The 27,933-nt window shown below is 41.5% G+C and overlaps 2 protein-coding genes and 1 non-coding gene across 5 annotated transcripts; all 3 read right to left on the bottom strand.

Moving 5' to 3' along the window:
* Positions 1 to 1,002: 1,002 nt before the first annotated feature.
* LOC112796558 (uncharacterized) lies at positions 1,003 to 4,942 on the bottom strand. Of its 2 annotated transcripts, XM_072235397.1 has the most exons (4): positions 3,934 to 4,942; positions 3,781 to 3,862; positions 3,554 to 3,670; positions 1,003 to 1,163 (listed from the first exon to the last, which is right to left on the bottom strand). In XM_072235397.1, the coding sequence occupies exon 1, from the start codon at positions 4,761 to 4,763 to the stop codon at positions 3,966 to 3,968; it is 798 nt and encodes a 265-aa protein (XP_072091498.1). In that variant the 5' UTR covers positions 4,764 to 4,942; the 3' UTR covers positions 1,003 to 1,163; positions 3,554 to 3,670; positions 3,781 to 3,862; positions 3,934 to 3,965. The 2 variants fall into 2 exon arrangements, with proteins under 2 accessions (XP_072091498.1, XP_029153655.1); XM_029297822.2 differs by lacking the exon at positions 1,003 to 1,163 and having other exon boundaries at positions 3,407 to 3,670.
* Positions 4,943 to 8,432: 3,490 nt separating this feature from the next.
* Positions 8,433 to 12,497, bottom strand: LOC112796557 (uncharacterized). 2 transcript variants are annotated; one of them, XM_072235396.1, is made up of 4 exons: positions 11,503 to 12,497; positions 11,350 to 11,431; positions 11,123 to 11,239; positions 8,433 to 8,732 (listed from the first exon to the last, which is right to left on the bottom strand). In XM_072235396.1, exon 1 carries the CDS (start codon positions 12,330 to 12,332, stop codon positions 11,535 to 11,537), a length of 798 nt encoding a protein of 265 aa, XP_072091497.1. In that variant the 5' UTR covers positions 12,333 to 12,497; the 3' UTR covers positions 8,433 to 8,732; positions 11,123 to 11,239; positions 11,350 to 11,431; positions 11,503 to 11,534. The 2 variants fall into 2 exon arrangements, with proteins under 2 accessions (XP_072091497.1, XP_025694843.1); XM_025839058.3 differs by lacking the exon at positions 8,433 to 8,732 and having other exon boundaries at positions 10,976 to 11,239.
* Positions 12,498 to 27,049: 14,552 nt separating this feature from the next.
* On the bottom strand, positions 27,050 to 27,153 carry LOC112798847 (small nucleolar RNA R71). Its single transcript, XR_003200444.1, has one exon. It is a non-coding gene; the product is annotated as a small nucleolar RNA R71 (small nucleolar RNA).
* Positions 27,154 to 27,933: the final 780 nt, after the last annotated feature.

Raw genomic sequence — 27,933 nt, 5'->3', positions numbered from 1 at the left:
GCAGTTCCATAAACCAGTAAAAACACAAGCGAGGTATTAGCAAGAAATAGTTGTTAAACTGTATAAATAATTTCAAAGTCTCATATATAGAAAAGTATATATCTAATCAACAGCAATTTATAAAATCTCAAAATTGGCTGTGATCACTGTCAAGTAAGAGAAAAACTGAATCAACAATTTCTCAAAGAATGAAATCAGAACCCGGAGTTAAAAGTCACAGCACGTCAAGACAAGTTCAAAGCTATGTCAAGGAATATTGGAATCAAGAAGGACTCAAACAGAGAAAGACAGATGCAACAAGGATCTCAAACAAGCATATAAACTTAGGATCAAACAAGAATGCATATGAATAAGGGAATAGAGTAGAAATATCAAACTACTTTTCAAAAGGAGTAGCAAACAAGAATTTCAAGTCAGGACATGAAAGAACAGGTCGACTCGAACAAAATCCAAAACACACAACTGAATAGCCTCGAGAAATAGTTCCAACGTTCCCGAAACCCGCGATTCGTTTAACTCAAAACTCGGATTTCATCTATGATAACTCATTAGTACTTCATATACAAAATTCACTAGTATTAAGCCGGCCAAACTTAATATCAGGAATTATGCAATGCAAGACTAACAGCGTTACATCAATAGATCGTCATGTGCATAAAGCTCTAATTCTCGTCATTCGACAAGACCTAATACATGACAAACACTCAGAGTATGCAATTGAAGCATAATCAGTCCATTCCTCAGGCTCTACAGGAAGAACTGCTCTGATACCATAATGTAACACCCTAACTACCAAAGCTCACGCTTCCGGCTGCGCAACTCTGATAGCTCGGACATTACGACGACACTTATACTATTTAATACTAAAATATGAGCCTGTTTAAAAACTTTAAACCGCAAATACCGTCCCCAAAAATGCTTTTGTTCGATAACGTACATCCATAGGAACCATACAACTTACAAAAACTCATAAAGAGTACATCCATATATATACATACATATATATATAAATAATATTACCGACATTAACCAATACAATTCCTATCCCTCTTACAAAATATATCAAGATAAAGGCGAGGGTACAATAATAATAATAATCTAAAGCAATACAGAGCATCTCAATAATAAATAATTAAACTCTTCTTAACTTCTGCGCCCAAATCCTGAAAGGGGAAAAATATAAGGGGTGAGAACATCATCCTCGAAAGGGTTCTCAGTAGAGGGTTTTTGGGAATTACTGTAATAGGATACATGAAGATAAACCGTACCAGTGATTAATAACCATCTTATGCCTCTTTTCAAAAACAACAGTTTATAAATAAAGTAAAGTCAAAAATCCTTTCTGAAAGAGGAACCGTTCAATTTTCAAAACATCAAAAGCCTTTCAAAAAGGTTTATCTAAACTGAACCAAAATAGCCTTTCATATTTTACTCCAAACCAGAAACACAAAACCGAAATCAACCATCGGTTTATCTCATTCCAACCACGGCCCTAGGCCCAAACAGTCCAACCACAACCAATCCACCACAATCCAACAGAGTACTAGATGCAAACACAAACAAACAGTTACAGCAAGTAGAACAAGTAGCAGGTAATCACAAGTAATCACATAGGCAAACCAAGTACAATATGCACACCCAAACAATGTCACATAGATGCATATGATGCATGTCTGTCCCTAGTGGCTGATGATATCATCTGTCGGTTACCAAGCCAACCCGACGTGTCCGGTAGCTAACCCGGACACAGTCTCTCTGTTGCGCATTATTATCATTAGAGGGTATCTGCGCCTTGTCGCCATTAGAGGGTATATGCGCCCTGTCGCCATTAGAGGGTATATGCGCCCTGTCGCCATTAGAGGGTATCGGTGCCCTGTCACCCTTACAACAGAGAGAAAAACACAAGCATACTCGCTTACAACTTTCATCTCAGCCATTCGGCTTAAATCCACAAATCATTCAATTGCATACATGCATTTATATTCAATCATGGATCACCATCCATCTCAGCCATCCGGCTCACGGTTCAATTCAGAACCAACCAATTTATCAATAAATACAGTCCTTCGGCTTAAATTCATAATTCATAGCCAGCCATACGGCTTATAACTCATTCGGCAATCAGCCATAAGTCAATATCACACACAGCCATTCCGGCCCATAACAAAAACAGTACTTCCATCATTCAACATCATCAAATTCATAAAACCGGCATTTAAGCCATAACTCACTTTTCTCAAGCCATTTCACTTTGAAATCAAATTTTTAACTCTTTTCAGCCTTGGCTTTGAAGATCTCATTTCTCAAATCATCTCAGGCTCATAAGCCAAATTTTACTCAAAGTGAGTTCCCTTTTTAAAACAAAGCCACTCTCGGCATTCTCTTTCCAAAACTTCCAAAACCATGGCAAGTTAAGGATTTATTTCAAAGCATTCAAAATCACCCATCCAACAATGGGATTTTATAACAAAAGTTTCTCGGCAGAGTCCCAAGTCTTTAGGGAAGGTCAACTTATATAAATTCCTTAAAATTCATTGAAACTCTTAAAATCATAGATTTCTCGGTTCAAGTAAATAAAACTGAATTTACTATAAAACCGGCCATACAAAATCACAAGTTCCAACCCGGTCCAAAAATCAACTCATTTGAAACGAAACCGGTTCATTTGAATCAAACCACTTTCAAGTTTCTTTTTAGAACCCATTGTTCTAACTCTTCCAAAATGCCTCAAACTTGATTAATCAATCAAAAGTCTAGGTTCCTTTGAAATCACTAAAAACTCCTTTTTATATTGAAATCAATATTAAAGCATCATTCTTTCCTTCAGTGATTCAAACGGTAAAAATAGTTCAGTTTTAAATAAGCCGAACTCAACGTATAAGGTTCATCAAATAAATTAAGCTTGAAAACATAAATATCCTTTTAATAAATCAAATAATACAATTTCTCAAATCCAACCCTTTTTAAATAACCTTACAAACAAGTGTAGGATTTTATAGAAATTTCGGCAGCACCTCCCCTAAAACTTGGACTTTTGCCACCCGGTTCGGGTCCCAACTAAACCATTTCTCATTCCTTTTCAACAGCTCAAAACCAGAAATCAATTTAAAGCAAGCTAAATCCAACAATCGCCTCAGTGGCGTATCTCAAGGATACCATTTCAAATCAACTCAATATCAATCGATATAACTCATTTCCAAAGCTTTAAAGAAACGGCTCAATAACAAATCATTTGTCCAAAACCAAATCAATTAAAATAAACCGTGCTGAATTCAAAAGTGCATTCGACTTTTCACATCATTAAAATAATTGGCTCAAATCAAATCAATCCTCAACGGATTAAACTCAGATTCAAATCTTTAAAGAATCAACTTCAAACATTACATTTCACAAGCCGCACAACAAATTCAGCCAAACCAACATCCATAATCGTTCGAGTCAATCAAATAATACATAAGGCAGATACAATCACTAAATACACAATATCTCACATCAGTATCCATATGTAATAATTCCAATACACAAAACATAGTTTTTTGGAAAGCGCCCCTACCTCAAAACGCAAAATTCCATAACCCAAACGTATCATCAAGTCCTTTCCGCCTCAACTCAAAATCAAAGGCAGCTTCAAAGCACAGCCCCACACATTTTCGCAGCAGCATAAACAACTCTAAATTACAACAAGCAACCTCAGTTACTAACTCTAGGAACATTAATACCATAAGGCTTTAATACACGTACGGAACACTAACGTAGGGCTTTCGAAACATAATTTCTTACCGGAAAATCAACACGAAGCAGCTGCGGATTCGAACCGGCCCCGGCACAGCTCCGGCGGCGGCCAGAAGCTCCGGTGGATCAACTATAAAAACCACACAGCATCAAACCTTCTCGAAATTCCAAAAGAACTGAAATCAAACTTAAAACGCTTACCGGCAAAATTTTCCGGCGACAACAGCAAGGTCTCAAGCGGCAGAAACTCTGCCTGGAGCTTCAGCGGTGATCCCGAAAGTCACAGAGTCGTCCCCGGTGATCAGAATCACAGCGGTGGTTTCTGGTGGAGGTAACTCGCGATGAAATCCAAATGACACAGGCTCCAGTAACGGTTTCCCGGCGGTTGAGGCTCGGCCAGAAGCTCCGGCGACCGTGGCGGCAGCTCCGACGGAGACGGTAGTGAGAGACAGAACTGGCGAGCTCTCCTCTTCCAGCAGCGGCGCTGCGGCAAGGAGCACAACGGCGGCGTGTGAATCGGCGACGGCAGAAACGTGACGGATCTCCCTCACGGCGCGTCTCCCCCTCGCGCGACTAGCAACGGCGCAGGCTAGAGATGACGGCGCGGCGAACAGTGGCGGCGGCGGTGCCAGGCTCTCCTCCGGCGACGCCCTTCCCTCACTGCGCTCTCGGATCAAACTCCCTCTTCTGTCAACGGCGGCGGCGACGAAGGAATGCGATGGCGTGAAGAACGGCACAGGGAGGATGCAACGGGTGGCTAGGGAACGCAGCTCGTTGTGGGGTGCGGTGAGGATGATTGGCGGCGCGGCGACACGACGCGGTGAGGGCAACGCGACTGCACGGCGTGAAACGCGACCCTCTTCACTTCCGATTCTGATCTCCTTCTTCTTCGACGTTGGTGGCGAACGGCAAGCAGCAGGGCGGCGACGGTGAGGCCCACCGCTGCTGGCTCGCCTCTCCCTCTTCTCTTCCCCTGACGCGCGACTCTGACTCCCTCTCCATCCTCTGCTTCTAATTTCGGTTTCTTTCATGGCAATGGGAAGCCATGAGTGTTGCAAGCTGTTGGGGAAAGGGGAAAATCTGCTGCTGTTGAGTGTGTTGGTTTGAGGAAGGAGAAGTGTTGCTGCTGCTGTTAGAAGAGAGGGGCGGCAGCAGTTGGGGGAAACCGGGTCGGGTTAGGGTTTCCAAGGTTAGGGTTTCATTTTTGAAAATTAGGGCTAAGGGCATTATGGTAATTTCACATAAAATTAGGAATAATATAGTAATTGAAACTCAAATTAAATCCAACACTATTTGTACATAGAAAATACTATTTGCTCATCAATTTCACAAATTATTTTCAATAAAATGCCCAAATCTAAAAATTAGAAATGGTATACTTAATTTCTTCATTTTCCAAAATAGCAGTAATAATATTTAAAATATTACTTATTTAATCCAAATCATATAAAATCCTTATTATTTCATGACTACCAACTTTATAAATTTGAATATAGAAAATAATCCAACAATTGTGAAATTGGATAAAAATCATAACTTATCTCAAATCCAATAAATCAAAACTTGCCTTAATTATCTTTAATAAAATAATCTCTGAAATTAAGGCTATAAATAACCATAGGATTTGAGACTTGATCATAATAAGACTTTTTCAAATATTCTGGGTCTTACATTCTACCCACCTTATAAAAATTTTCGCCCTCGAAAATTGATACAAAACGAAAGGAATTTCATAACAGTTCACCCTTAAACACATTTAAGGAAAAAGTAAAAATTATCTTAACATATAAACATATATACGGTTTTCAAATACTTGGATGGTCGTATGCATAAAGATACAAAGGTAGGAGTGTGATTGCAAAGCAAACATTACAAGGTAGGCTCAATGCAAAAGATAACATGGGTCAATCATGCGATAGAAGGGCAAGGCATCAAAGGCTATCAAACAGAATGGAGTTAAAACGACGTGTTTATCCTCCGCACACTAATCTCATACCAACCTCAAAGTTTCAACCTTCCAATTCCATCAAGCACTTTACAATCCCAAATTTCGATCACAAGCCTGACAACCACAAACCCGTTCGCAAGGAACAAAACACCCATCACTTGTAACGCTGCACACCTACCGTTTCAACTTCCATATACACATATCACGTCTTAAAGAACTAACGCATCGCGTCACTACGTCTATAAGTCGCACGTGATATCAAAATAATTCTCGAGTCTACTCAGAAGGATACAAGATTTAAAAGGAGAGTCAAATGTCAAGGATAGTACTCATAGATTAGAAAGAATATATCCAATTCCAGACAAACAAGGATGCTCAAGCAATGAAGTTTGCTAGAAATAAATCAATTGACAACTTCAAAGATAACCCTTGGGTCAAAGAAGTTCAATAGGATCAACAAGAAAACCAACGCATCAGTTTGAAACAAACTCAAACTAAGTCGATGAAGTATGCGGTTTACAGAAGAGAATATTTCAAACTCAAGACAAAGCTTACAGAACTCAAGAGCACGATTACAAATACTTTTGAATACGTTGTTTTTTTTTTTAAGAGAATCGAAAACTTGCAAGAAAGTCACCTCGCAGTTTAAAAGAAGGTTAAGCAACAAACATCCTTCAAAAGAGTAACAAAAACATAAACGTGGCTTTGCTTTAATACAATCTCGTGTTGAAGTAGATTATGCAGAGTTTTAAAAACAAGGTGCTCACACGTTTGGCTAAAAGCTAAAATATTTCCTCAAAACATTTTAGAAAGATAATTAGGTGCACAACTTAACCAAAAGCAATCATAAAACTCAGAAGAGAAATCAAATGCTTGTTCAAAATTTCCCAAAATTCATATTCAAACAAGTATGTGTAGCATTTATGGCAAGGACGAAAGAGGAAGTTAAATTCTCTTTAGAAAAGAAAATCCGAGGTAAAAATTTGCTTACAGTTGGTAAGGAAACAAGCGGTGTGTTACAAACGAACAGGTTTCCATTAAACAAGAAAACTTTTCAAAACCTCATTTAAAATAGCGCATGTCAACTTTAAAACAATTTTGTCAAAAATTGAATAATGGTTTCAATCCCAATCAAGCAACAGAAACTAAATTTCATTTAGAATTTCTTCAAAGAGACTTCAAAACTTCTTTAAAAGTTCAAAACAACTCCAAAGTGTTCTTGAAATCACCATCTCAGAAGGACATTCAAGGAGATTAGAATGTACTTAAAAGGAGTCAAGCCATAAAAGAAAGAATCTCAATTCAAAATAGTTAAAACAAGATCCACTAGGCGTGACACATCAAACCAGCTTTCAATTGACTCAAAAGAATACAAAAATCATAGAAAAAGACAACTTAATCATTAGTAACTTCTCAAGGATAAATCTTTGACTAAAAACTCTGTTAGAGACAATGAGAAGATAAACGATGCAGTAATTTGAAACGAATCAAACTGACTCACATAAGGATGAAATTTACAAGATTGGATAACCCAAGATCAATGGTAATGCTCACAAGATGTAAGAAATTAGTTAAAAACAAAATCAAGTATGACATTCATAGAGATGATAGGTTTAACAAAGAATTTAGTCCGTTCATAAGAAGAAAGCTATGAGTCCAACATTTTCAAAAGAACAACAGTGGCATAAACCATGTAGTATGCTAAATCAGACTCAAATAAAAATGAATTAAGTAAAGTTTATCAAACAAAACTCGACCGGGATAAAAGCGAGAAAAAATACTTCCTTTCCAGAATTTCGAAAAATATCCAAATACATAATCAAATGAAGTTGTGCATTGGAACTATAGTAAAATTACTAGAAAATCAAATTGTAATTTAAGGTAAATGCAGTTCCATAAACCAGTAAAAACACAAGCGAGGTATTAGCAAGAAATAGTTGTTAAACTGTATAAATAATTTCAAAGTCTCATATATAGAAAAGTATATATCTAATCAACAGCAATTTATAAAATCTCAAAATTGGCTGTGATCACTGTCAAGTAAGAGAAAAACTGAATCAACAATTTCTCAAAGAATGAAATCAGAACCCGGAGTTAAAAGTCACAGCACGTCAAGACAAGTTCAAAGCTATGTCAAGGAATATTGGAATCAAGAAGGACTCAAACAGAGAAAGACAGATGCAACAAGGATCTCAAACAAGCATATAAACTTAGGATCAAACAAGAATGCATATGAATAAGGGAATAGAGTAGAAATATCAAACTACTTTTCAAAAGGAGTAGCAAACAAGAATTTCAAGTCAGGACATGAAAGAACAGGTCGACTCGAACAAAATCCAAAACACACAACTGAATAGCCTCGAGAAATAGTTTCCAACGTTCCCGAAACCCGCGATTCGTTTAACTCAAAACTCGGATTTCATCTATGATAACTCATTAGTACTTTCATATACAAAATTCACTAGTATTAAGCCGGCCAAACTTAATATCAGGAATTATGCAATGCAAGACTAACAGCGTTACATCAATAGATCGTCATGTGCATAAAGCTCTAATTCTCGTCATTCGACAAGACCTAATACATGACAAACACTCAGAGTATGCAATTGAAGCATAATCAGTCCATTCCTCAGGCTCTACAGGAAGAACTGCTCTGATACCATAATGTAACACCCTAACTACCAAAGCTCACGCTTCCGGCTGCGCAACTCTGATAGCTCGGACATTACGACGACACTTATACTATTTAATACTAAAATATGAGCCTGTTTAAAAACTTTAAACCGCAAATACCGTCCCCAAAAATGCTTTTGTTCGATAACGTACATCCATAGGAACCATACAACTTACAAAAACTCATAAAGAGTACATCCATATATATACATACATATATATATAAATAATATTACCGACATTAACCAATACAATTCCTATCCCTCTTACAAAATATATCAAGATAAAGGCGAGGGTACAATAATAATAATAATCTAAAGCAATACAGAGCATCTCAATAATAAATAATTAAACTCTTCTTAACTTCTGCGCCCAAATCCTGAAAGGGGAAAAATATAAGGGGTGAGAACATCATCCTCGAAAGGGTTCTCAGTAGAGGGTTTTTGGGAATTACTGTAATAGGATACATGAAGATAAACCGTACCAGTGATTAATAACCATCTTATGCCTCTTTTCAAAAACAACAGTTTATAAATAAAGTAAAGTCAAAAATCCTTTCTGAAAGAGGAACCGTTCAATTTTCAAAACATCAAAAGCCTTTCAAAAAGGTTTATCTAAACTGAACCAAAATAGCCTTTCATATTTTACTCCAAACCAGAAACACAAAACCGAAATCAACCATCGGTTTATCTCATTCCAACCACGGCCCTAGGCCCAAACAGTCCAACCACAACCAATCCACCACAATCCAACAGAGTACTAGATGCAAACACAAACAAACAGTTACAGCAAGTAGAACAAGTAGCAGGTAATCACAAGTAATCACATAGGCAAACCAAGTACAATATGCACACCCAAACAATGTCACATAGATGCATATGATGCATGTCTGTCCCTAGTGGCTGATGATATCATCTGTCGGTTACCAAGCCAACCCGACGTGTCCGGTAGCTAACCCGGACACAGTCTCTCTGTTGCGCATTATTATCATTAGAGGGTATCTGCGCCTTGTCGCCATTAGAGGGTATATGCGCCCTGTCGCCATTAGAGGGTATATGCGCCCTGTCGCCATTAGAGGGTATCGGTGCCCTGTCACCCTTACAACAGAGAGAAAAACACAAGCATACTCGCTTACAACTTTCATCTCAGCCATTCGGCTTAAATCCACAAATCATTCAATTGCATACATGCATTTATATTCAATCATGGATCACCATCCATCTCAGCCATCCGGCTCACGGTTCAATTCAGAACCAACCAATTTATCAATAAATACAGTCCTTCGGCTTAAATTCATAATTCATAGCCAGCCATACGGCTTATAACTCATTCGGCAATCAGCCATAAGTCAATATCACACACAGCCATTCCGGCCCATAACAAAAACAGTACTTCCATCATTCAACATCATCAAATTCATAAAACCGGCATTTAAGCCATAACTCACTTTTCTCAAGCCATTTCACTTTGAAATCAAATTTTTAACTCTTTTCAGCCTTGGCTTTGAAGATCTCATTTCTCAAATCATCTCAGGCTCATAAGCCAAATTTTACTCAAAGTGAGTTCCCTTTTTAAAACAAAGCCACTCTCGGCATTCTCTTTCCAAAACTTCCAAAACCATGGCAAGTTAAGGATTTATTTCAAAGCATTCAAAATCACCCATCCAACAATGGGATTTTATAACAAAAGTTTCTCGGCAGAGTCCCAAGTCTTTAGGGAAGGTCAACTTATATAAATTCCTTAAAATTCATTGAAACTCTTAAAATCATAGATTTCTCGGTTCAAGTAAATAAAACTGAATTTACTATAAAACCGGCCATACAAAATCACAAGTTCCAACCCGGTCCAAAAATCAACTCATTTGAAACGAAACCGGTTCATTTGAATCAAACCACTTTCAAGTTTCTTTTTAGAACCCATTGTTCTAACTCTTCCAAAATGCCTCAAACTTGATTAATCAATCAAAAGTCTAGGTTCCTTTGAAATCACTAAAAACTCCTTTTTATATTGAAATCAATATTAAAGCATCATTCTTTCCTTCAGTGATTCAAACGGTAAAAATAGTTCAGTTTTAAATAAGCCGAACTCAACGTATAAGGTTCATCAAATAAATTAAGCTTGAAAACATAAATATCCTTTTAATAAATCAAATAATACAATTTCTCAAATCCAACCCTTTTTAAATAACCTTACAAACAAGTGTAGGATTTTATAGAAATTTCGGCAGCACCTCCCCTAAAACTTGGACTTTTGCCACCCGGTTCAGGTCCCAACTAAACCATTTCTCATTCCTTTTCAACAGCTCAAAACCAGAAATCAATTTAAAGCAAGCTAAATCCAACAATCGCCTCAGTGGCGTATCTCAAGGATACCATTTCAAATCAACTCAATATCAATCGATATAACTCATTTCCAAAGCTTTAAAGAAACGGCTCAATAACAAATCATTTGTCCAAAACCAAATCAATTAAAATAAACCGTGCTGAATTCAAAAGTGCATTCGACTTTTCACATCATTAAAATAATTGGCTCAAATCAAATCAATCCTCAACGGATTAAACTCAGATTCAAATCTTTAAAGAATCAACTTCAAACATTACATTTCACAAGCCGCACAACAAATTCAGCCAAACCAACATCCATAATCGTTCGAGTCAATCAAATAATACATAAGGCAGATACAATCACTAAATACACAATATCTCACATCAGTATCCATATGTAATAATTCCAATACACAAAACATAGTTTTTTGGAAAGCGCCCCTACCTCAAAACGCAAAATTCCATAACCCAAACGTATCATCAAGTCCTTTCCGCCTCAACTCAAAATCAAAGGCAGCTTCAAAGCACAGCCCCACACATTTTCGCAGCAGCATAAACAACTCTAAATTACAACAAGCAACCTCAGTTACTAACTCTAGGAACATTAATACCATAAGGCTTTAATACACGTACGGAACACTAACGTAGGGCTTTCGAAACATAATTTCTTACCGGAAAATCAACACGAAGCAGCTGCGGATTCGAACCGGCCCCGGCACAGCTCCGGCGGCGGCCAGAAGCTCCGGTGGATCAACTATAAAAACCACACAGCATCAAACCTTCTCGAAATTCCAAAAGAACTGAAATCAAACTTAAAACGCTTACCGGCAAAATTTTCCGGCGACAACAGCAAGGTCTCAAGCGGCAGAAACTCTGCCTGGAGCTTCAGCGGTGATCCCGAAAGTCACAGAGTCGTCCCCGGTGATCAGAATCACAACGGTGGTTTCTGGTGGAGGTAACTCGCGATGAAATCCAAATGACACAGGCTCCAGTAACGGTTTCCCGGCGGTTGAGGCTCGGCCAGAAGCTCCGGCGACCGTGGCGGCAGCTCCGACGGAGACGGTAGTGAGAGACAGAACTGGCGAGCTCTCCTCTTCCAGCAGCGGCGCTGCGGCAAGGAGCACAACGGCGGCGTGTGAATCGGCGACGGCAGAAACGTGACGGATCTCCCTCACGGCGCGTCTCCCCCTCGCGCGACTAGCAACGGCGCAGGCTAGAGATGACGGCGCGGCGAACAGTGGCGGCGGCGGTGCCAGGCTCTCCTCCGGCGACGCCCTTCCCTCACTGCGCTCTCGGATCAAACTCCCTCTTCTGTCAACGGCGGCGGCGACGAAGGAATGCGATGGCGTGAAGAACGGCACAGGGAGGATGCAACGGGTGGCTAGGGAACGCAGCTCGTTGTGGGGTGCGGTGAGGACGATTGGCGGCGCGGCGACACGACGCGGTGAGGGCAACGCGACTGCACGGCGTGAAACGCGACCCTCTTCACTTCCGATTCTGATCTCCTTCTTCTTCGACGTTGGTGGCGAACGGCAAGCAGCAGGGCGGCGACGGCGAGGCCCACCGCTGCTGGCTCGCCTCTCCCTCTTCTCTTCCCCTGACGCGCGACTCTGACTCCCTCTCCATCCTCTGCTTCTAATTTCGGTTTCTTTCATGGCAATGGGAAGCCATGAGTGTTGCAAGCTGTTGGGGAAAGGGGAAAATCTGCTACTGTTGAGTGTGTTGGTTTGAGGAAGGAGAAGTGTTGCTGCTGCTGTTAGAAGAGAGGGGCGGCAGCAGTTGGGGGAAACCGGGTCGGGTTAGGGTTTCCAAGGTTAGGGTTTCATTTTTGAAAATTAGGGCTAAGGGCATTATGGTAATTTCACATAAAATTAGGAATAATATAGTAATTGAAACTCAAATTAAATCCAACACTATTTGTACATAGAAAATACTATTTGCTCATCAATTTCACAAATTATTTTCAATAAAATGCCCAAATCTAAAAATTAGAAATGGTATACTTAATTTCTTCATTTTCCAAAATAGCAGTAATAATATTTAAAATATTACTTATTTAATCCAAATCATATAAAATCCTTATTATTTCATGACTACCAACTTTATAAATTTGAATATAGAAAATAATCCAACAATTGTGAAATTGGATAAAAATCATAACTTATCTCAAATCCAATAAATCAAAACTTGCCTTAATTATCTTTAATAAAATAATCTCTGAAATTAAGGCTATAAATAACCATAGGATTTGAGACTTGATCATAATAAGACTTTTTCAAATATTCTGGGTCTTACACAATGAAATAACAGATAATGATGTGTGAATATACAAAATAAAACATTATACCCTACAAGTCATCATAATCATCGTCGTCGTCCTCGTCCTAATGGTTTCGTTGCTGGTCTTGATGCAGCGATGCTGTGGGTGTTGGTGCAAGTGCAGATGAGGAGGAGCCGCTGATGAGCGGATAATTTATACGCTTTTTGGCATTGTTTTTACATAGTTTTTAGTATGTTTTAATTAGTTTTTAGTATATTTCTATTAGTTTTTAAGAAAAATTCACATTTCTAGAATTTACTATGAGTTTGTGTGTTTTTTTGTGATTTCAAATATTTTCTGGCTGAAATTGAGGGACCTGAGCAAAAATCTGATTCAGAGGCTGACAAAGGACTGTTGATACTGTTGGATTCTGACCTCCCTGCACTCAAAATGGACTTTTTGGAGATACAGAAGTCCAAATGGCGCACTCTCAATTGCTTTGAAAAGTAGACATCTAGAACTTTCTAGCAATATATAATAGTCTATACTTTTTCCGAGTTTAGATGATACAAACTGGCGTTTAACGCCAGCTTTCTACTCTATTCTGGCGTTAAACGCCAGAAACAAGTTGCAAACCAGAGTTAAACGCCAGAAACAAGTTGCAAACCAGAGTTAAACGCCAGAAACAAGTTACAAACTAGCGTTTAACTCCAAGGAAGACCTCTACACATGAAAGCTTCAATGCTCAACCCAAGCACACACCAAGTGGGCCCGAAAGTGAATTTCTGCATCATTTACTCATTTCTGTAACCCTAGTAACTAGTCTAGTATAAATAGGACTTTTTATTATTGTACTTTAATCTTAGTATCTATCTTTGATCAGTTTATGCGATCTTAGACATTGGGGGATGGCCTCACAGCCATGCTTGGACCTTTATCACTTATGTATTTTCAACGGTGGAGTTTTTACACACCATAGATTAAAGGTGTGGAGCTCTGCTGTTCCTCGAGTATTAATACAACATACTACTGTTTTCTATTCAATTCATGCTTATTCTTATTCTAAGATATTCATTCGCACTTCAACTTGATGAATGTGATCACCATTCTCACTGATGAACGCGTGCCTGACAAACACTTCTGTTCTACCTGTGAAAGCTAGAGTGTGTATCTCTTGGATTCTTGGTCCACGACGCATGCTTGCCTCTTCTGACAACAGAGCCTTTCATTCCGTGAGACCAGAGTCTTCATGGTATAAGCTAGAATCCATTGGCAGCATTCTTGAGATCCGGAAAGTCTAAACCTTGTCTGTGGTGTTCCGAGTAGGATCTGGGATGGGATGACTGTGACAAGTTTCAAACTCGCGACTGTAGGGCGTGGTGACAGACGCAAAAAGATAGTAAATCCTATTCCTACATGATCGAGAACCAACAGCTGATTAGCCATGCGGGAAACCGTATAGGACCTTTTTCACTGAGAGGATGGGAAGTAGCCATTGACAACTGTGACACCCTACATACAGCTTGCCATGGAAAGGAGTATGAAGGATTGGATGAAGGCAGTAGGAAAGCAGAGATTCAAAAGGGATAAAGCATCTCCATACACTTATCTGAAATTCCCACCAATGATTTACATAAGTATCTCTATCTTTAATTTATGTTTTATTTATTTTTTAATTATTAAAACTCCATAACCATTTGAACCCGCCTGACTGAGATTTACAAGGTGACCAGAGCTTGCTTCAAGCCGACAATCTCCGTGGGATCGACCCTTACTCACGTAAGGTTTATTAGTTGGACGACCCAGTACACTTGCTGGTTAGTTGTGCGAAGTTATGAAAAAGAGTGATATTACAATTGTGCGTACCAAGTTGTTGATGCCATTGAGATCACAATTTCGTGCACCAGCTGCCTCCAGCATCGTTGACCCATGCGAGCATCTTCTCATAGTAGATGTTTATCTACCACTGCATGTGCCGTATATGCTCCAGCTCCTGTCTGAGCTCTCGCCTCAGGGAATCCATCTCCGTATCCTCAACATCTTTTGCTGCCATGCATGCAAGCAGCTCCTAGTACCTCTAATTAGCTAAATGGAGCTATTGTCTTGATTCTGCAGGCTCTGGGTTAGTCTATAAACCTGCTCATGCAAATCCACTATGTCTTGTGGATTTTCAGGGTTGGTGGCTGTTCCGAGGGTTACCTGAAACGTGTAGCTCGGTCGTCTGGAAAGGCCCGAGGAGGGGGTCCTGGGACCCGAGCTTGATATGTTGAGTGATTGGTGGTTGTACCTGCAATGACACTCCGATGCTTAAGTTAGCATGGGTCCAAGCAGATATGTGTAGAATGTGGAATGAATGCCATACCTGGGTGCTCCAGTGTATTTATAGTAGTTGGCCGTGATCTTCCCTGGATAAGATATTCTTATCTTATCTTATCTTTGGGAGTTTTATCTCTATCTTTGTGGAACCGCCCTTTCTAGGCCTTTTCGGCCTTTGGGTTTTGGGCTGCGTTCCTTTTGATGGGCCTTCCTTTCTTTATTTGTTCGAGGTCCGACCTGTAGGCGTGAGCCTTAGGACGAGGTCGGACCTTTTATGAATTTGCCGAGTTGGAGGAGCTCGGTTAGGGTATGAACAGTGCCCCTGCCCGAGTTCGTCCTTTTTGGGAGGTCGAGCTCGGGCATAGTAGTTTTTCAAATTTCAAACATGGCCGTTCCTGCATTTATTGCATTTTACCGTTTTTCCTCGATTTCCGTTCGGGCTCTGTGAAGGCTTTATTTATTTGCCCCTTTCCTCCTTTTTTCTGCGTTTTTGTTTTTCTTCATCCCTTTCGAGCACTGCTTCTTCTTTCTCTTTGCTCTCCTTCCCCGAATCTCTTCGTGTGTCTTTCCGGGGTTCCCTCTGTGCCGTCGTTTCGTTCTCCTTGCTGCGGAGCTCGCCGTCCTCGTTTCTTTTTTCCAGGTTTGTTCCCATGTTTCTCTTTTCTTGTGCACATATGCTTCTGTTCTTTGTGTGGCTCTATGTTTGTTTTCTTTTTCTCTTTGTTGGCAGGAGAATGTAGTGTCTGCTAAGTATACCTTTGAGAGTCTAGATGAGGTGGAGCAGGCTTTTGTGGGTGTGGTGAGCAGTTTATGGGGTCGGGCACCTCACTTGGACACGAAGAAAATGTTGGGGGATCCAAGCCTTCTCCGTTCCGAGTTAGGTAGTTCCCGACCTCTCCGAGATTCATCTTTTTTAGTATTTTGGTTTTGCTTGTTTTGGTGGAATTTCTGTTGTGGTAATCCTCTTTCTTTTATTTCTGCAGAGATGTCTTCTCAGGCGGATTCCATGAAGTTCCTTCGTCGGACGAAGAAGTCTGTGGCTGCTCGGAATATCGAGGCTGGGGAGGCTTCTGCCCGATCTTCTCCGCAGAAGACCATTGTGGGTGTTACTACTCGGTCGAAGACCATTCCGACTCCCCAGTTCCGAGCTATAAATCAAGATCCTCCGACTTCTGGACCTACTACCTCTTCTCCTCCTCTGTCCTCGGGTCCTCCTTCCAAGAAGCAGAAGACCTCTCAAGAGCTTGCGGGTTTTAACGATAAGGATTTCGATGCTCTTGGTTGGATTGAACAGCATATTCTCCCTCAGACTTTTATTTCTACTGATGATGTGTCTATGGAGCACCATTTTCAGTATATGGCGCGGAGCTGTGTCCGGATGGCCAGTCTTCACGCTGCTATTGCCCGGGAATTCAAGAAATCCCCATTGGTGCGACCAGCTCCCGACTTGAGAAGGCTCAGTCTGAGTTCGAGAGGTTTAGTGAGCTGAAGGCTGCTAGGATTACTGAGCTGGAGGCCTCTTTGGAGAAAGAGAAAACTAAAGCTACCGCGGCTGTGGCGGCAGCGAAGGCATCTGAGGAGATGGTGAAGGCGGCGACGGAGAATTATACTCGGATATATGCCGAGCTTGTGGAGACAAAGGAGAGGTTGCAATCCGCTCAGGATGATTTTTACGAGCTAGAAGGTCATGTGGCCAAGGGTATGGATGCTATGTTTGAAAATTTGAAGGCTCAGGTCCGGGTTCTTGCTCCTGACCTGGATCTGAGCTTATTTAGTACGGATAACGTTGTTGTGGAGGGAAAGATTGTTCCTGCTCCCAACGAGGATGAGGTTCCGGTGTCCGACCCTAAAGTTCCGGTTGCGAACCCGACTTCACCTTTGGCCGGGGATGGATCTGGTGTGGAGGTTTCAAACCGGGATGACGGTGCCGTCGATGCAGTCCCGATTTCTATGTTTCCTCCGCAGCCTTTTGTTGATGTGGAGTCCGGAAAGGACCTTGATCCTCTGTAACTCTTTTATTTTTGGTTTTTTGCCCGGCCTGTGGGCTCTTTTTGGATGGTTTCTGTTGGACGCTTTGGACACCTTTTTGCTTTTTAGCTACTTGTAGTAACTTTTTAGCTTATTATGCGGTGTTTTGTTTGCGTTTTGACTTTTTGTTTCCGCTTTTATGCTTTTTAGTTGTTTTTGGATAACAACCTTTTAGCTAGCGCTTGAAACTTTTGTTTTACCCTTTCTTTTTGATTTCGTTTTTTCGCTTGTACTTTTTAGTTGTTTTTGTATAACAACTTTTTAGTAAGCGTTTTCGAAATCTTTGCTTTCGCCGTTTTAAGGCTTCTTTCTTGGATCCGGGCTTTTTCTCGGACCTCGGGCGTTCGAGTACCTCCCTTTGTTGGGTCCGACCTTGTCGTTGGTCGGCCTTTTAAGTTATTTTTGTAATCTCTTTTTATTTGGCTTTTTGAGCCTTTTCAGAGTTGCTTTATAACTTCTCACATTAATTTGAACCTCGTCGCTTTATCTTTGCCGACCTTGTGTGGTCTCTTGGCAAATGATTTTTTGCGTTTTGTCGAGCATAAATTAATGCGCCTTGGGGGGGTACTTTTCAGGATTTGTTTCAACACGAGGAAAATAGAAAAATTTGATTAGTATTAAAAAAAAAAGAAAGAATATTTACAGAGTGTTTACCCTTGACTAGGTCGGGTGTCTTATTTGACCGGGTGTCTCATTAAAAAACCCTTGTAGGGAAAAAGAGTACACCTCGGGTCAAATTTTTCTAGCTGTAGTACCGTCTTAGATTACAGGCGTGCCAGGCCCTGGGCAGTTCATTGCCTTCTAGGTCGGATATTTTGTAATAGCCTGTTCCTAAGACTTCTGTTACTTTGTAGGGTCCTTTCCAATTTGCAGCTAGCTTTCCTTCTCCCGACTTTTGTGTTCCGATGTCATTTCGGATTAGGATCAGGTCGTGAATGGAGAAGCTTCGCTTTATTACTTTCTGATTGTATCTGAGGGCCGTTCGCCGTTTTAAGGCTTCTTCTCGGATCCGAGCTCTTTCTCGGACCTCGGGGAGGAGGTCGAGTTCCTCCCTTTGTGCCTGCGGGTTACCTTTTTCGTTGTAGAAGATGGTTCTAGGTGACCCTTCATCTATTTCAATAGGAATCATTGCCTCCATCCCGTAAGCTAGTCGGAATGGCGATTCTCCTGTTGTAGAGTACGGAGTTGTCCGATATGCCCATAGCACCTGGGGGAGCTCCTCGGCCCATGCCCCTTTGGCCTCTTGGAGTCTTCGTTTTAACCCGGCCAAGATGACTTTATTTGCAGCCTCTGCTTGTCCATTGGCTTGTGGGTGCTCGACCGAGGTGAATTGCTATTTGATTTTTAGTTCGGCCACCAAGTTCTGGAAACTTGTGTCCGTGAACTGTGTTCCATTGTCCGTTGTGATGGAGTAGGGGACTCCGAACCTTGTGACAATGTTTTTGTATAGGAATTTGCGGCTTTTTTGAGCCGTAATGGTGGCTAAGGGTTCAGCTTCGATCCACTTTGTGAAGTAATCGACCCCTACTATGAGGTATTTGACTTGCCCCGGTCCTTGGGGGAACGGGCCGAGTAGGTCAAGTCCCCATTTGGCGAAGGGCCATGGTGCGGTGATGCTGATAAGGTCTTCGGGTGGTGCCTTGTGAAAATTGGCGTGTTTTTGGCAGGGGGGCATATTTTCACAAATTCCGTTGCGTCTCTTTGCAAGGTCGGCCAGTAGAACCCGGCTCGGACTACTTTCTTGGATAATGCCCGAGCTCCGAGATGGTTTCCGCACATGCCTCCGTGGACTTCTTCGAGGACGCTCTTTGTTTCTGAGGTCGGGACGCACCTAAGGAGGGGGTTTGAGAATCCTCTTCTGTATAATACGTCGTGAATTAGTGTATAATTCTGGGCGTCTTTCGTGAGTCTTTTAGCTTCCTTTCTTTCGGCGGGGAGAGTTCCCGACTTCAGGTAGTTGAGTATGGGGGTCATCCATCCCTGCTGTTGGTTGGATATATTTAGCGTTTCTTCCTTTCTTAGCACGGAGGGAGATTGTAAGGTTTCCTGGAGGAGACTTCTGTTGTTGCCTCCGGGCTTGGTGCTGGCGAGCTTTGAGAGGGCGTCTGCCCGGGCGTTTTGTTCCCGAGGTATGTGCTGAATCTGTATCTCTGAAAAGTGGCGTAGTTGTACCTGTGTTTGGTCCAGGTATTTTTTCATGGTGGAGTCTTTGGCCTGGTAGCTTCCATTTACTTGTGATGTGACGACCTGGGAGTCGCTGAAGATCATGATTTTCCGGGCTCCGACCTCTTCGGCTAGTTTTAGACCTGCTAGTAGGGCCTCGTATTCGGCTTGGTTGTTCGAAGCCAGGAACTCGAATTTTAGGGATAGTTCTATCCGCGTTCCTTGGTCGCTTTCGAGTATAACCCCGGCTCCGCTTCCAGTCTTGTTTGAGGACCCATCGACATACAGGTTCCATGAGAGTGGGGTTCCAGGGGTCTCAGTGTATTCTGCGATGAAGTCGGCTAGATACTGAGATTTTATGGCAGTTCGGGCTTCATAGTGGAGGTCGAACTCGGACAGTTCCACCGCCCATTGTAGTATTCGTCCTGCCAGGTCTGTTTTTTGCAGGATGTGTCTCATGGGTTGGTTTGTCCGGACTTTGATGGTGTGGGCTTGAAAGTAGGGACGGAGCCTCCGAGCTGTGAACACTAGGGCGTAGGCGAATTTTTCTATCTTCTGATAATTTAATTCGGCCCCTTGTAGTGCCTTGCTTACAAAGTATATGGGGTGTTGTCCTTGGTCATTTTCTCGTATTAACGCTGAAGCGACTGCTCGATGTCCAACCGAGAGGTATAGTACGAGTTCTTCTCCCTTTAAAGGTCGGGTTAGGATTGGTGGCTGCCCGAGGAATTCCTTGAATTCTTGAAAGGCTTTTTCGCACTCCGGGGTCCATGAAAAGGGTTTTCCTTTCTTTAGGAGTGAGTAGAGAGGTAGTGATTTTATTGCTGATCCTGCCAAGAATCTTGATAGGGCGGCTAGCCTTCCATTCAGTTGTTGTACTTCTTTGACACACGTCGGGCTTTTCATATTGAGTATTGCTTGGCATTTGTCCGGGTTCGCTTCGATGCCCCTTTGGGTCAGCATGAAGCCTAAGAACTTTCCGGCTTCTGCGGCGAAGGTGCACTTTGTCGGGTTAAGTCTCATGTTGTGTTTTCTGAGGGTGCCGAAGACGCTGGTGAGGTCGGTCAGCAAGTTTCTGTCTTCTTGTGTCTTTACCAGCATGTCGTCGACGTACACCTCCAGCTGTAGTCCGATGTGTTCTAAGAACACTTTGTTCATTAGCCTCTGGTAGGTTGCCCCTGCGTTCTTCAGCCCGAAGGGCATTACTACGTAGCAGTAGTTTGCCCTTGGGGTTATGAACGAGGTCTTTTCTTGGTCGGGTCCGTACATCGGGATTTGATTGTATCCCGAGTATGCGTCCATGAAGGAGAGATATCTATAGCCCGAGGCTGCGTCTACTAAGGCGTCGATGTTTGGTAGAGGGTATGGGTCTTTGGGGCAGGCTTTGTTGAGATCCGTGTAATCGACGCACATCCTCCATTTTCCGTTGGGCTTTTTTACCAGGACCACGTTTGCGAGCCATAGGGGGTATTTTACTTCCCTAATGAACCCTGCATCTAGCAGTGCTTGTACTTGTTCTTCTATTGCTTGCATGCGCTCGGGTCCGAGCTTTCGGCGTCTTTGTTGGATAGGTCGGGATCCCGGGTAAACTGATAGCTTATGGCACATCAGGTCGGGACTTATGCCTGGCATGTCGGAGGCTTTCCAGGCGAAGAGGTCGGAATTCTCCCTTAAGAGGGTTGTGAGTTCCTCTTTTAGGCCCGTTTCGAGGTTTGCTCCTATGTTTGTTATTTTTTCGGGTGTGTTCCCGATCTGGATTTTTTCGGTTTCTCCCTCTGGTTGTGGCCGAAGATCTTCTCGGGATTGAACTCGTCCGAGTTCTATTGTGTTGACCTCTTTCCCTTTTAGGCTCAAGCTTTCGTTGTAGCATCGCCGCGCTAGCTTTTGGTCGCCTTTTAGGGTAGCGATTCCTTTTGTGGTAGGGAACTTCATACAGAGGTGTGGGGTCGAGACTATAGCTGCCAGTCTGTTTAGGGTTGGTCGCCCAATGAGGGCATTGTATGCTGAAGTGACGTCGACTATAATGTAGTCGATGCTTAATGTTTTAGATTGCTCGCCTCTTCCAAAGGTAGTGTGTAGCGAGATGTATCCTAAGGGATGGATCGGGGCATCCCCTAGCCCAAATAGGTCGGTGGGATAGGCCTTTAGTTCTTTTTCCTCAAGTCCGAGTTTGTCGAAGGCCGTTTTGAACAAGATATCTGCTGAGCTTCCCTGGTCAATCAGGGTTCGGTGTAGGTTGGCGTTTGCTAGGATAATGGTGATTACCATTGGATCGTCGTGCCCGGGTATTATCCCTTGAGCATCTTCTCGGGTAAATGAGATGGTAGGTAATTCGGGCAGGGGACCGTCTTCTCGGACGTGATAGACTTCTTTGAGGTGTCTTTTTCGCGAGGATCTGGATGTTCCTCCGCCTGCAAAACCTCCATTTATCATGTGAACGTGTCTTTCAGGGGTTCGCGGGGTTTGTTCGGCCCGATCTTCGTTATCTCCCCGCCTTCTCTTCCTGGTCTCTTCTCCTTTCTCTGCTATATATCTGTCGAGTTTTCCTTCTCTGGCTAGTTTTTCTATAACATTTTTTAGGTCGTAGCAGTCGTTAGTAGAATGACCGTAGAGCTTGTGATATTCACAGTATTCGGACCGATCTCTCCCTGCCCTCTTGTGTTTTAGCGGTCGGGGCGGTGGGATCTTTTCGGTGTGGCATACTTCTCTGTAGATGTCTACCAGGGAGATTCGGAGGGGGGTGTAGCTGTGGTACTTCCGCGGCTTGTCCGAGTTGGGTTCTTCTTTCTTCCTCTGTTCCCGATCTCGATCTCGGGGTGGGTAGGTTGATTCCTTCCTAGAAGAGTCTCTTAGCTGGGAGGTTTCCTCCATGTTGATGTATTTTTCTGCCCGCTCCTGCACCTCGCATAGGGAGGTCGGGTATCGTTTGGATAGGGACTGGCTAAACGGTCCCTCTTTTAGGCCGTTTGCTAGTCCCATGATGGCTGCTTCAGTGGGCAAGTGTTGTATGTCCAGGCAGGCTTTGTTGAATCGCTCCATGTATTCTCGGAGAGTTTCTTGGTTACCTTGTTTGATCCCGAGTAGACTGGGGGCATGTTTTGTCTTGTCCTTTTGAATAGAGAACCTTGTCAGAAATTTTTTGGTTAGGTCTTCGAAGCTGGTGATTGATCTTGGTGGCAGGTTGTCGAACCACTTCATGGCTGACTTGGTGAGAGTGGTGGGGAAGGCTTTGCACCGAATCGCGTCGGAGGCGTCGACTAGGTACATTCTGCTTCTGAAGTTGCTGAGGTGGTGACTTGGATCGGTGGTGCCATCGTAGAGATCCATATCGGGTGGTTTGAAGTTCCGCGGTACCTTCTCCTTCATGATCTCTTGCGTGAAGGGATCATGGTTATCTTCGGGGGTGGTGCCGCGTTCTGTCCGGTCTTTCAGGTTGGCCTCTATTTTCCGCAGCTTTTCTTCTAATTCTCTGCGTTTTCGAGTCTCCCTTCTCAGATCTTGTTCAGTTTCTTTCTGCTTTTTTATGTCCTCTTCGAGTTGTTTCAGCCGGTTTTGTTGTGCCCGGACTGCTTCTAGAATTTCCGAGCTCTTCTCTTTTTCGGAAATTTGTGGATCTTTGTTTGGGCGTGATGTCTTTGGGCGATTCTGTTTGTTTCCTCCTGGAGTGCGTAGTGATAGAGGGCTGTCCGGTCGTTCTCCAGTGTCAATTTCATCCTCTTGTTCAGATGCAGCGCGATCATTGTTGTGAGGATTGTCCGCCATGGTAGAGGGATGACTTCCAGGTCCCCGGCAACGGCGCCAATGTTCCGAGGGTTACCTGAAACGTGTAGCTCGGTCGTCTGGAAAGGCCCGAGGTGGGGGTCCTGGGACCCGAGCTTGATATGTTGAGTGATTGGTGGTTGTACCTGCAATGACACTCCGATGCTTAAGTTAGCATGGGTCTAAGCAGATATGTGTAGAATGTGGAATGAATGCCATACCTGGGTGCTCCAGTGTATTTATAGTAGTTGGCCGTGATCTTCCCTGGATAAGATATTCTTATCTTATCTTATCTTTGGGAGTTTTATCTCTATCTTTGTGGAACCGCCCTTTCTAGGCCTTTTCGGCCTTTGGGTTTTGGGCTGCGTTCCTTTTGATGGGCCTTCCTTTCTTTATTTGTCCGAGGTCCGACCTGTAGGCGTGAGCCTTAGGACGAGGTCGGACCTTTTATGAATTTGCCGAGTTGGAGGAGCTCGGTTAGGGTATGAACAGTGGCCATGGTCGAGGAAGGCCTGAAAGTGGACATGTGTAGGCTTGATGAGCGGATAATTTATACGCTTTTTGGCATTATTTTTAGGTAGTTTTTAGTATGATCTAGTTACTTTTAGGGATATTTTCATTAGTTTTTATGATAAATCCACATTTCTAGACTTTACTATGAGTTTGTGTATTTTTCTGTGATTTCAGGTATTTTCCGGCTGAAATTGAGGGACCTGAGCAAAACTCTGATAGAAGGCTGACAAAGGACTGCTGATGCTATTGGAATCTGACCTCCCTGCACTCGAAATTGATTTTCTGGAGCTACAGAACTCCAAATGGCGTGCTCTCAACGGCTTTGGAAAGTAGACATCCAGAGCTTTCCAGAAATATATAATAGTCCATACTTTATTTGAGATTAGATGACGTAAACTGGCGCTCAACGCCAGTTCCATGCTACATTCTGGAGTTAAACGCCAGAAACATGTCACGAACCAGAGTTGAACGCCCAAAACACGTTACAACTTGGCGTTCAACTCCAAGAGAAGCCTCAGCTCGTGGATAGATCAAGCTCAGCCCAAGCACACACCAAGTGGGCACTGGAAGTGGATTTCTGCATCAATTACTTACTTCTGTAAACCCTAGTAGCTAGTCTAGTATAAATAGGACTTTTTACTATTATATTTTCATCCTGGATTGTATTTTTGATCCTGTGATCACATTTTGGGGGCTGGCCATTCGGCCATGCCTGGACCTTCATCACTTATGTATTTTCAATAGTGGAGTTTCTACACACCATAGATTAAGGGTGTGGAGCTCTGCTGTACCTCAAGTTTCAATGCAAGTACTACTATTTTCTATTCAATTCGACTTATTCCTATTCTAAGATATTCGTCGCACTTCAACATGATGAATGTGATGATCCGTGACACTCATCATCATTCTCACCTATGAACGCGTGACTGACAACCACTTCTGTTCTACCTTAGACCGGGCGCATATCTCTTGGATTCCTTAATCAGAATCTTCGTGGTATAAGCTAGAATTGATGGCGGCATTCATGGGAATCCGGAAAGTCTAACCTTGTCTGTGGTATTCCGAGTAGGATTTCAGGATTGAATGACTGTGACGAGCTTCAAACTCCTGAAGGCTGGGCGTTAGTGACAGACGCAAAAGAATCACAGGATTCTATTCCAACTTGATTGAGAACCGACAGATGATTAGCCGTGCTGTGACAGATCATTTGGACCATTTTCACTGAGAGGATGGGATGTAGCCATTGACAATGGTGATGCCCTACATACAGCTTGCCATAGAAAGGAGTGATAAAAAACTAGAAGGAAGAAGTAGAAAAGCAAAGATTTAGAAGGAACACAGCACCTTCATACACCTATCTGAAATTTCCACCATTGAATTACATGAGTAACTTTATCTTTATTTTCTATTTATTTTATTATCATTATTTAAACCAATAATCTCTTAATCCATTTAAATCCACCTGACTAGGATTTACAAGATGACCATATCTTGCTTCATACCAACAATCTCTGTGGGATCGACCCTTACTCACATAAGGTATTACTTGGACGACCTAGTACACTTGTTGGTTAGTTGTGTGGAGTTGTGACAAAGTGTAATTCACGTTTGAGAGCGCTACCAAGTTTTTGGCACCATTGTTGATGATCACAATTCCGTGCACCAAGTTTTTGGCGCCGTTGCCGGGGATTCTTTGAATCACAATTACGTGCAACAACAGCGCCAAGTTTTTCTGATCCAGCAACAACACCAAGTTTTTGGTGCCGTTGCTGGGGATTGTTCGAGTTTGGACAACTGACGGTTCATCTTGTTGCTCAGATTAGGTAATTTTATTTTTATTTTCTTTTCAAAAAAAAGTTTTCAAAATTCTTTCGAAAAAATTTTTCTTTATTTTTGTTTTTCAAAAACATAATTCTCGAAAAAAAATAAAAATACAAAAAAATTCATAAAATCATAAAAATCAAAAATATTGTGTTTCCTGTTTGAGTCTTGAGTCAATTTTTAAGTTTGGTGTCAATTGCATGCTTAAAAAAAAATTCTTGCATTTTTTGAAAATTCATGCATTAATAGTGTTCTTCATGATCTTCAAGTTGTTCTTGGTAAGTCTTCTTGTTTGATCTTGATATTTTCTTGTTTTGTACCTTTTGTTGTTTTTCATATGCATTTTTCGTTTGTTAGAGTCCATGCATTAAAGATTTCTAAGTTTGGTGTCTTGCATGTTTTCTTTGCATCAAAAATTTTTCAAAAATATGTTTTTAATGTTCATCATGATCTTCAAAGTGTTCTTGGTGTTCATCTTGACATTCATAGTGTTCTTGCATGTATCTTGTGTTTTGATCCAAAAATTTTTATGTTTTGGGTCATTTTTATGTTTTTCTCTCTCATCATTAAAAATTCAAAAATAAAAAAAATATCTTTTCCTTAATTTTCTCATAATTTTCGAAAATTTGAGTTGACTTAGTCAAAAAATTTTAAAATTAGTTGTTTCTTACAAGTCAAGTCAAATTTTCAATTTGAAAATATCTTATCTAACTTCTTATCTTCTTATCTTTTCAAATTTGATTTTCAAATCTTTTTCAACTAACTATTTGACTTTTTGTTTGTTTCTTATCTTTTTCAAAACCACCTAACTACTTTTCTCTCTCTAATTTTTTGAAAATATCTCATCCCTTTTTCAAAATTCTTTTTAAATTAACTAATTGATTTAAATTTTAATTTTAATTCAATCTCATCTTTAATTTTCGAAAATCATTAACTCCTTTTCAAAATTAATTTTCGAAATTCTTCCCCTCTCCTCTTCTTCTATTTATTTTAATTATCTACTAACACTCCTCTTCATCTTAAAATTCGAACCCCCTCTTCTCCTCTGTGTTCGAAGCTAAATTACAACAATCTAGAGGCAACCTTTCTGAAATTTTTGAACAAGAGAAGGAGATGGCAGCCAAACCTAACAACAATAATGCAAGGAGGATGCTTGGTGATTTTACTAAACCAACGTCCAAGTTTGATGGAAGAAGCATCTCAATTCCTGCCATTGGAGCAAACAATTTTGAGCTGAAACCTCAATTAGTTGCTTTGATGCAACAGAACTGCAAGTTTCATGGACTTCCATCTGAAGATCCTTATCAGTTTTTAACTAAGTTCTTGTAGATTTGTGAGACTGTCAAGACAAATGGAATAGATCCTGAAGTCTACAGGCTCATGCTTTTCCCTTTTGCTGTAAGAGACAGAGCTAGAACATGGTTGGACTCACAACCTAAAGATAGCCTGGACTCCTGGGATAAGCTGGTCACGGCCTTCTTGGATAACTTCTTTCCTCCTCAAAAGCTGAGCAAGCTTAGAGTGGATGTTCAGACCTTCAAGCAAAAAGATGGTGAATCCCTCTATGAAGCTTGGGAAAGATACAAGCAGATGACCAAAAAGTGTCCTTCTGACATATTTTCAGAATGGACCATATTAGATATATTCTATTATGGTCTATCTGAGTTTTTCAAGATGTCATTGGACCATTTTGCAGGTGGATCCATTCACCTAAAGAAAACCTCTGCAGAATCTCAAGAACTTATTGACATGGTTGCAAATAACCAATTCATGTACACTTCTGAGAGGAATTCCGTGAATAGTAGGACGCCTCAGAAGAAGGGAGTTCTTGAAATTGATGCTTTGAATGCCATATTGGCTCAGAACAAAGTGTTGACTTAGCAAGTCAACATGATTTTTCAAAGTCTGAATGGATGACAAAATGCATCCAACAGTACTAAAGAGACAGCTTCAGAAGAAGCTTATGATCCTGAAAACCCTGCAATGGCAGAGGTTAATTACATAAGTGAACCTTATGGAAATACCTACAATTCATCATGGAGAAATCATCCAAATTTCTCATGAAAGGATCAACAAAAGCCTCAACAAGGCTTTAATAATGGTGGAAGAAACAGGTTTAGCAATAGCAAGCCTTTTCCATCATCTTCTCAGCAACAGATAGAGAATTCTGAGTAGAACTCCTCTAATTTAGCAAATATAGTCTCTGATCTGTCTAAGGCCACTTTAAGTTTCATGAGTGAAACAAGGTCCTCCATCAGAAATTTGGAGGCACAAGTAGGCCAACTGAGTAAGAAAATCACTGAAACCCCTCCTAGTACTCTCCCAAGCAATACTGAAGAAAATCCAAAAAGAGAGTGCAAGGCCATTGATATAATCAATATGGCCGAATGCAAGGA

This window comes from Arachis hypogaea, chromosome 4 (genome assembly GCF_003086295.3).
Source record: "Arachis hypogaea cultivar Tifrunner chromosome 4, arahy.Tifrunner.gnm2.J5K5, whole genome shotgun sequence".
Classification (NCBI taxonomy): Eukaryota; Viridiplantae; Streptophyta; class Magnoliopsida; order Fabales; family Fabaceae; genus Arachis; species Arachis hypogaea.
The sequence above is the reverse complement of the archived record's forward strand: the minus strand, read 5'-3'. Positions and strand labels throughout refer to the sequence as shown.

What these genes read in the sequence shown, in the direction of transcription:
- LOC112796558 (XM_072235397.1), bottom strand. Translation starts at nt 4,763, where the DNA reads ATGAAAGAAACCGAAATTAGAAGCAGAGGATGGAGAGGGAGTCAGAGT.
- LOC112796557 (XM_072235396.1), bottom strand. Translation starts at nt 12,332, where the DNA reads ATGAAAGAAACCGAAATTAGAAGCAGAGGATGGAGAGGGAGTCAGAGT.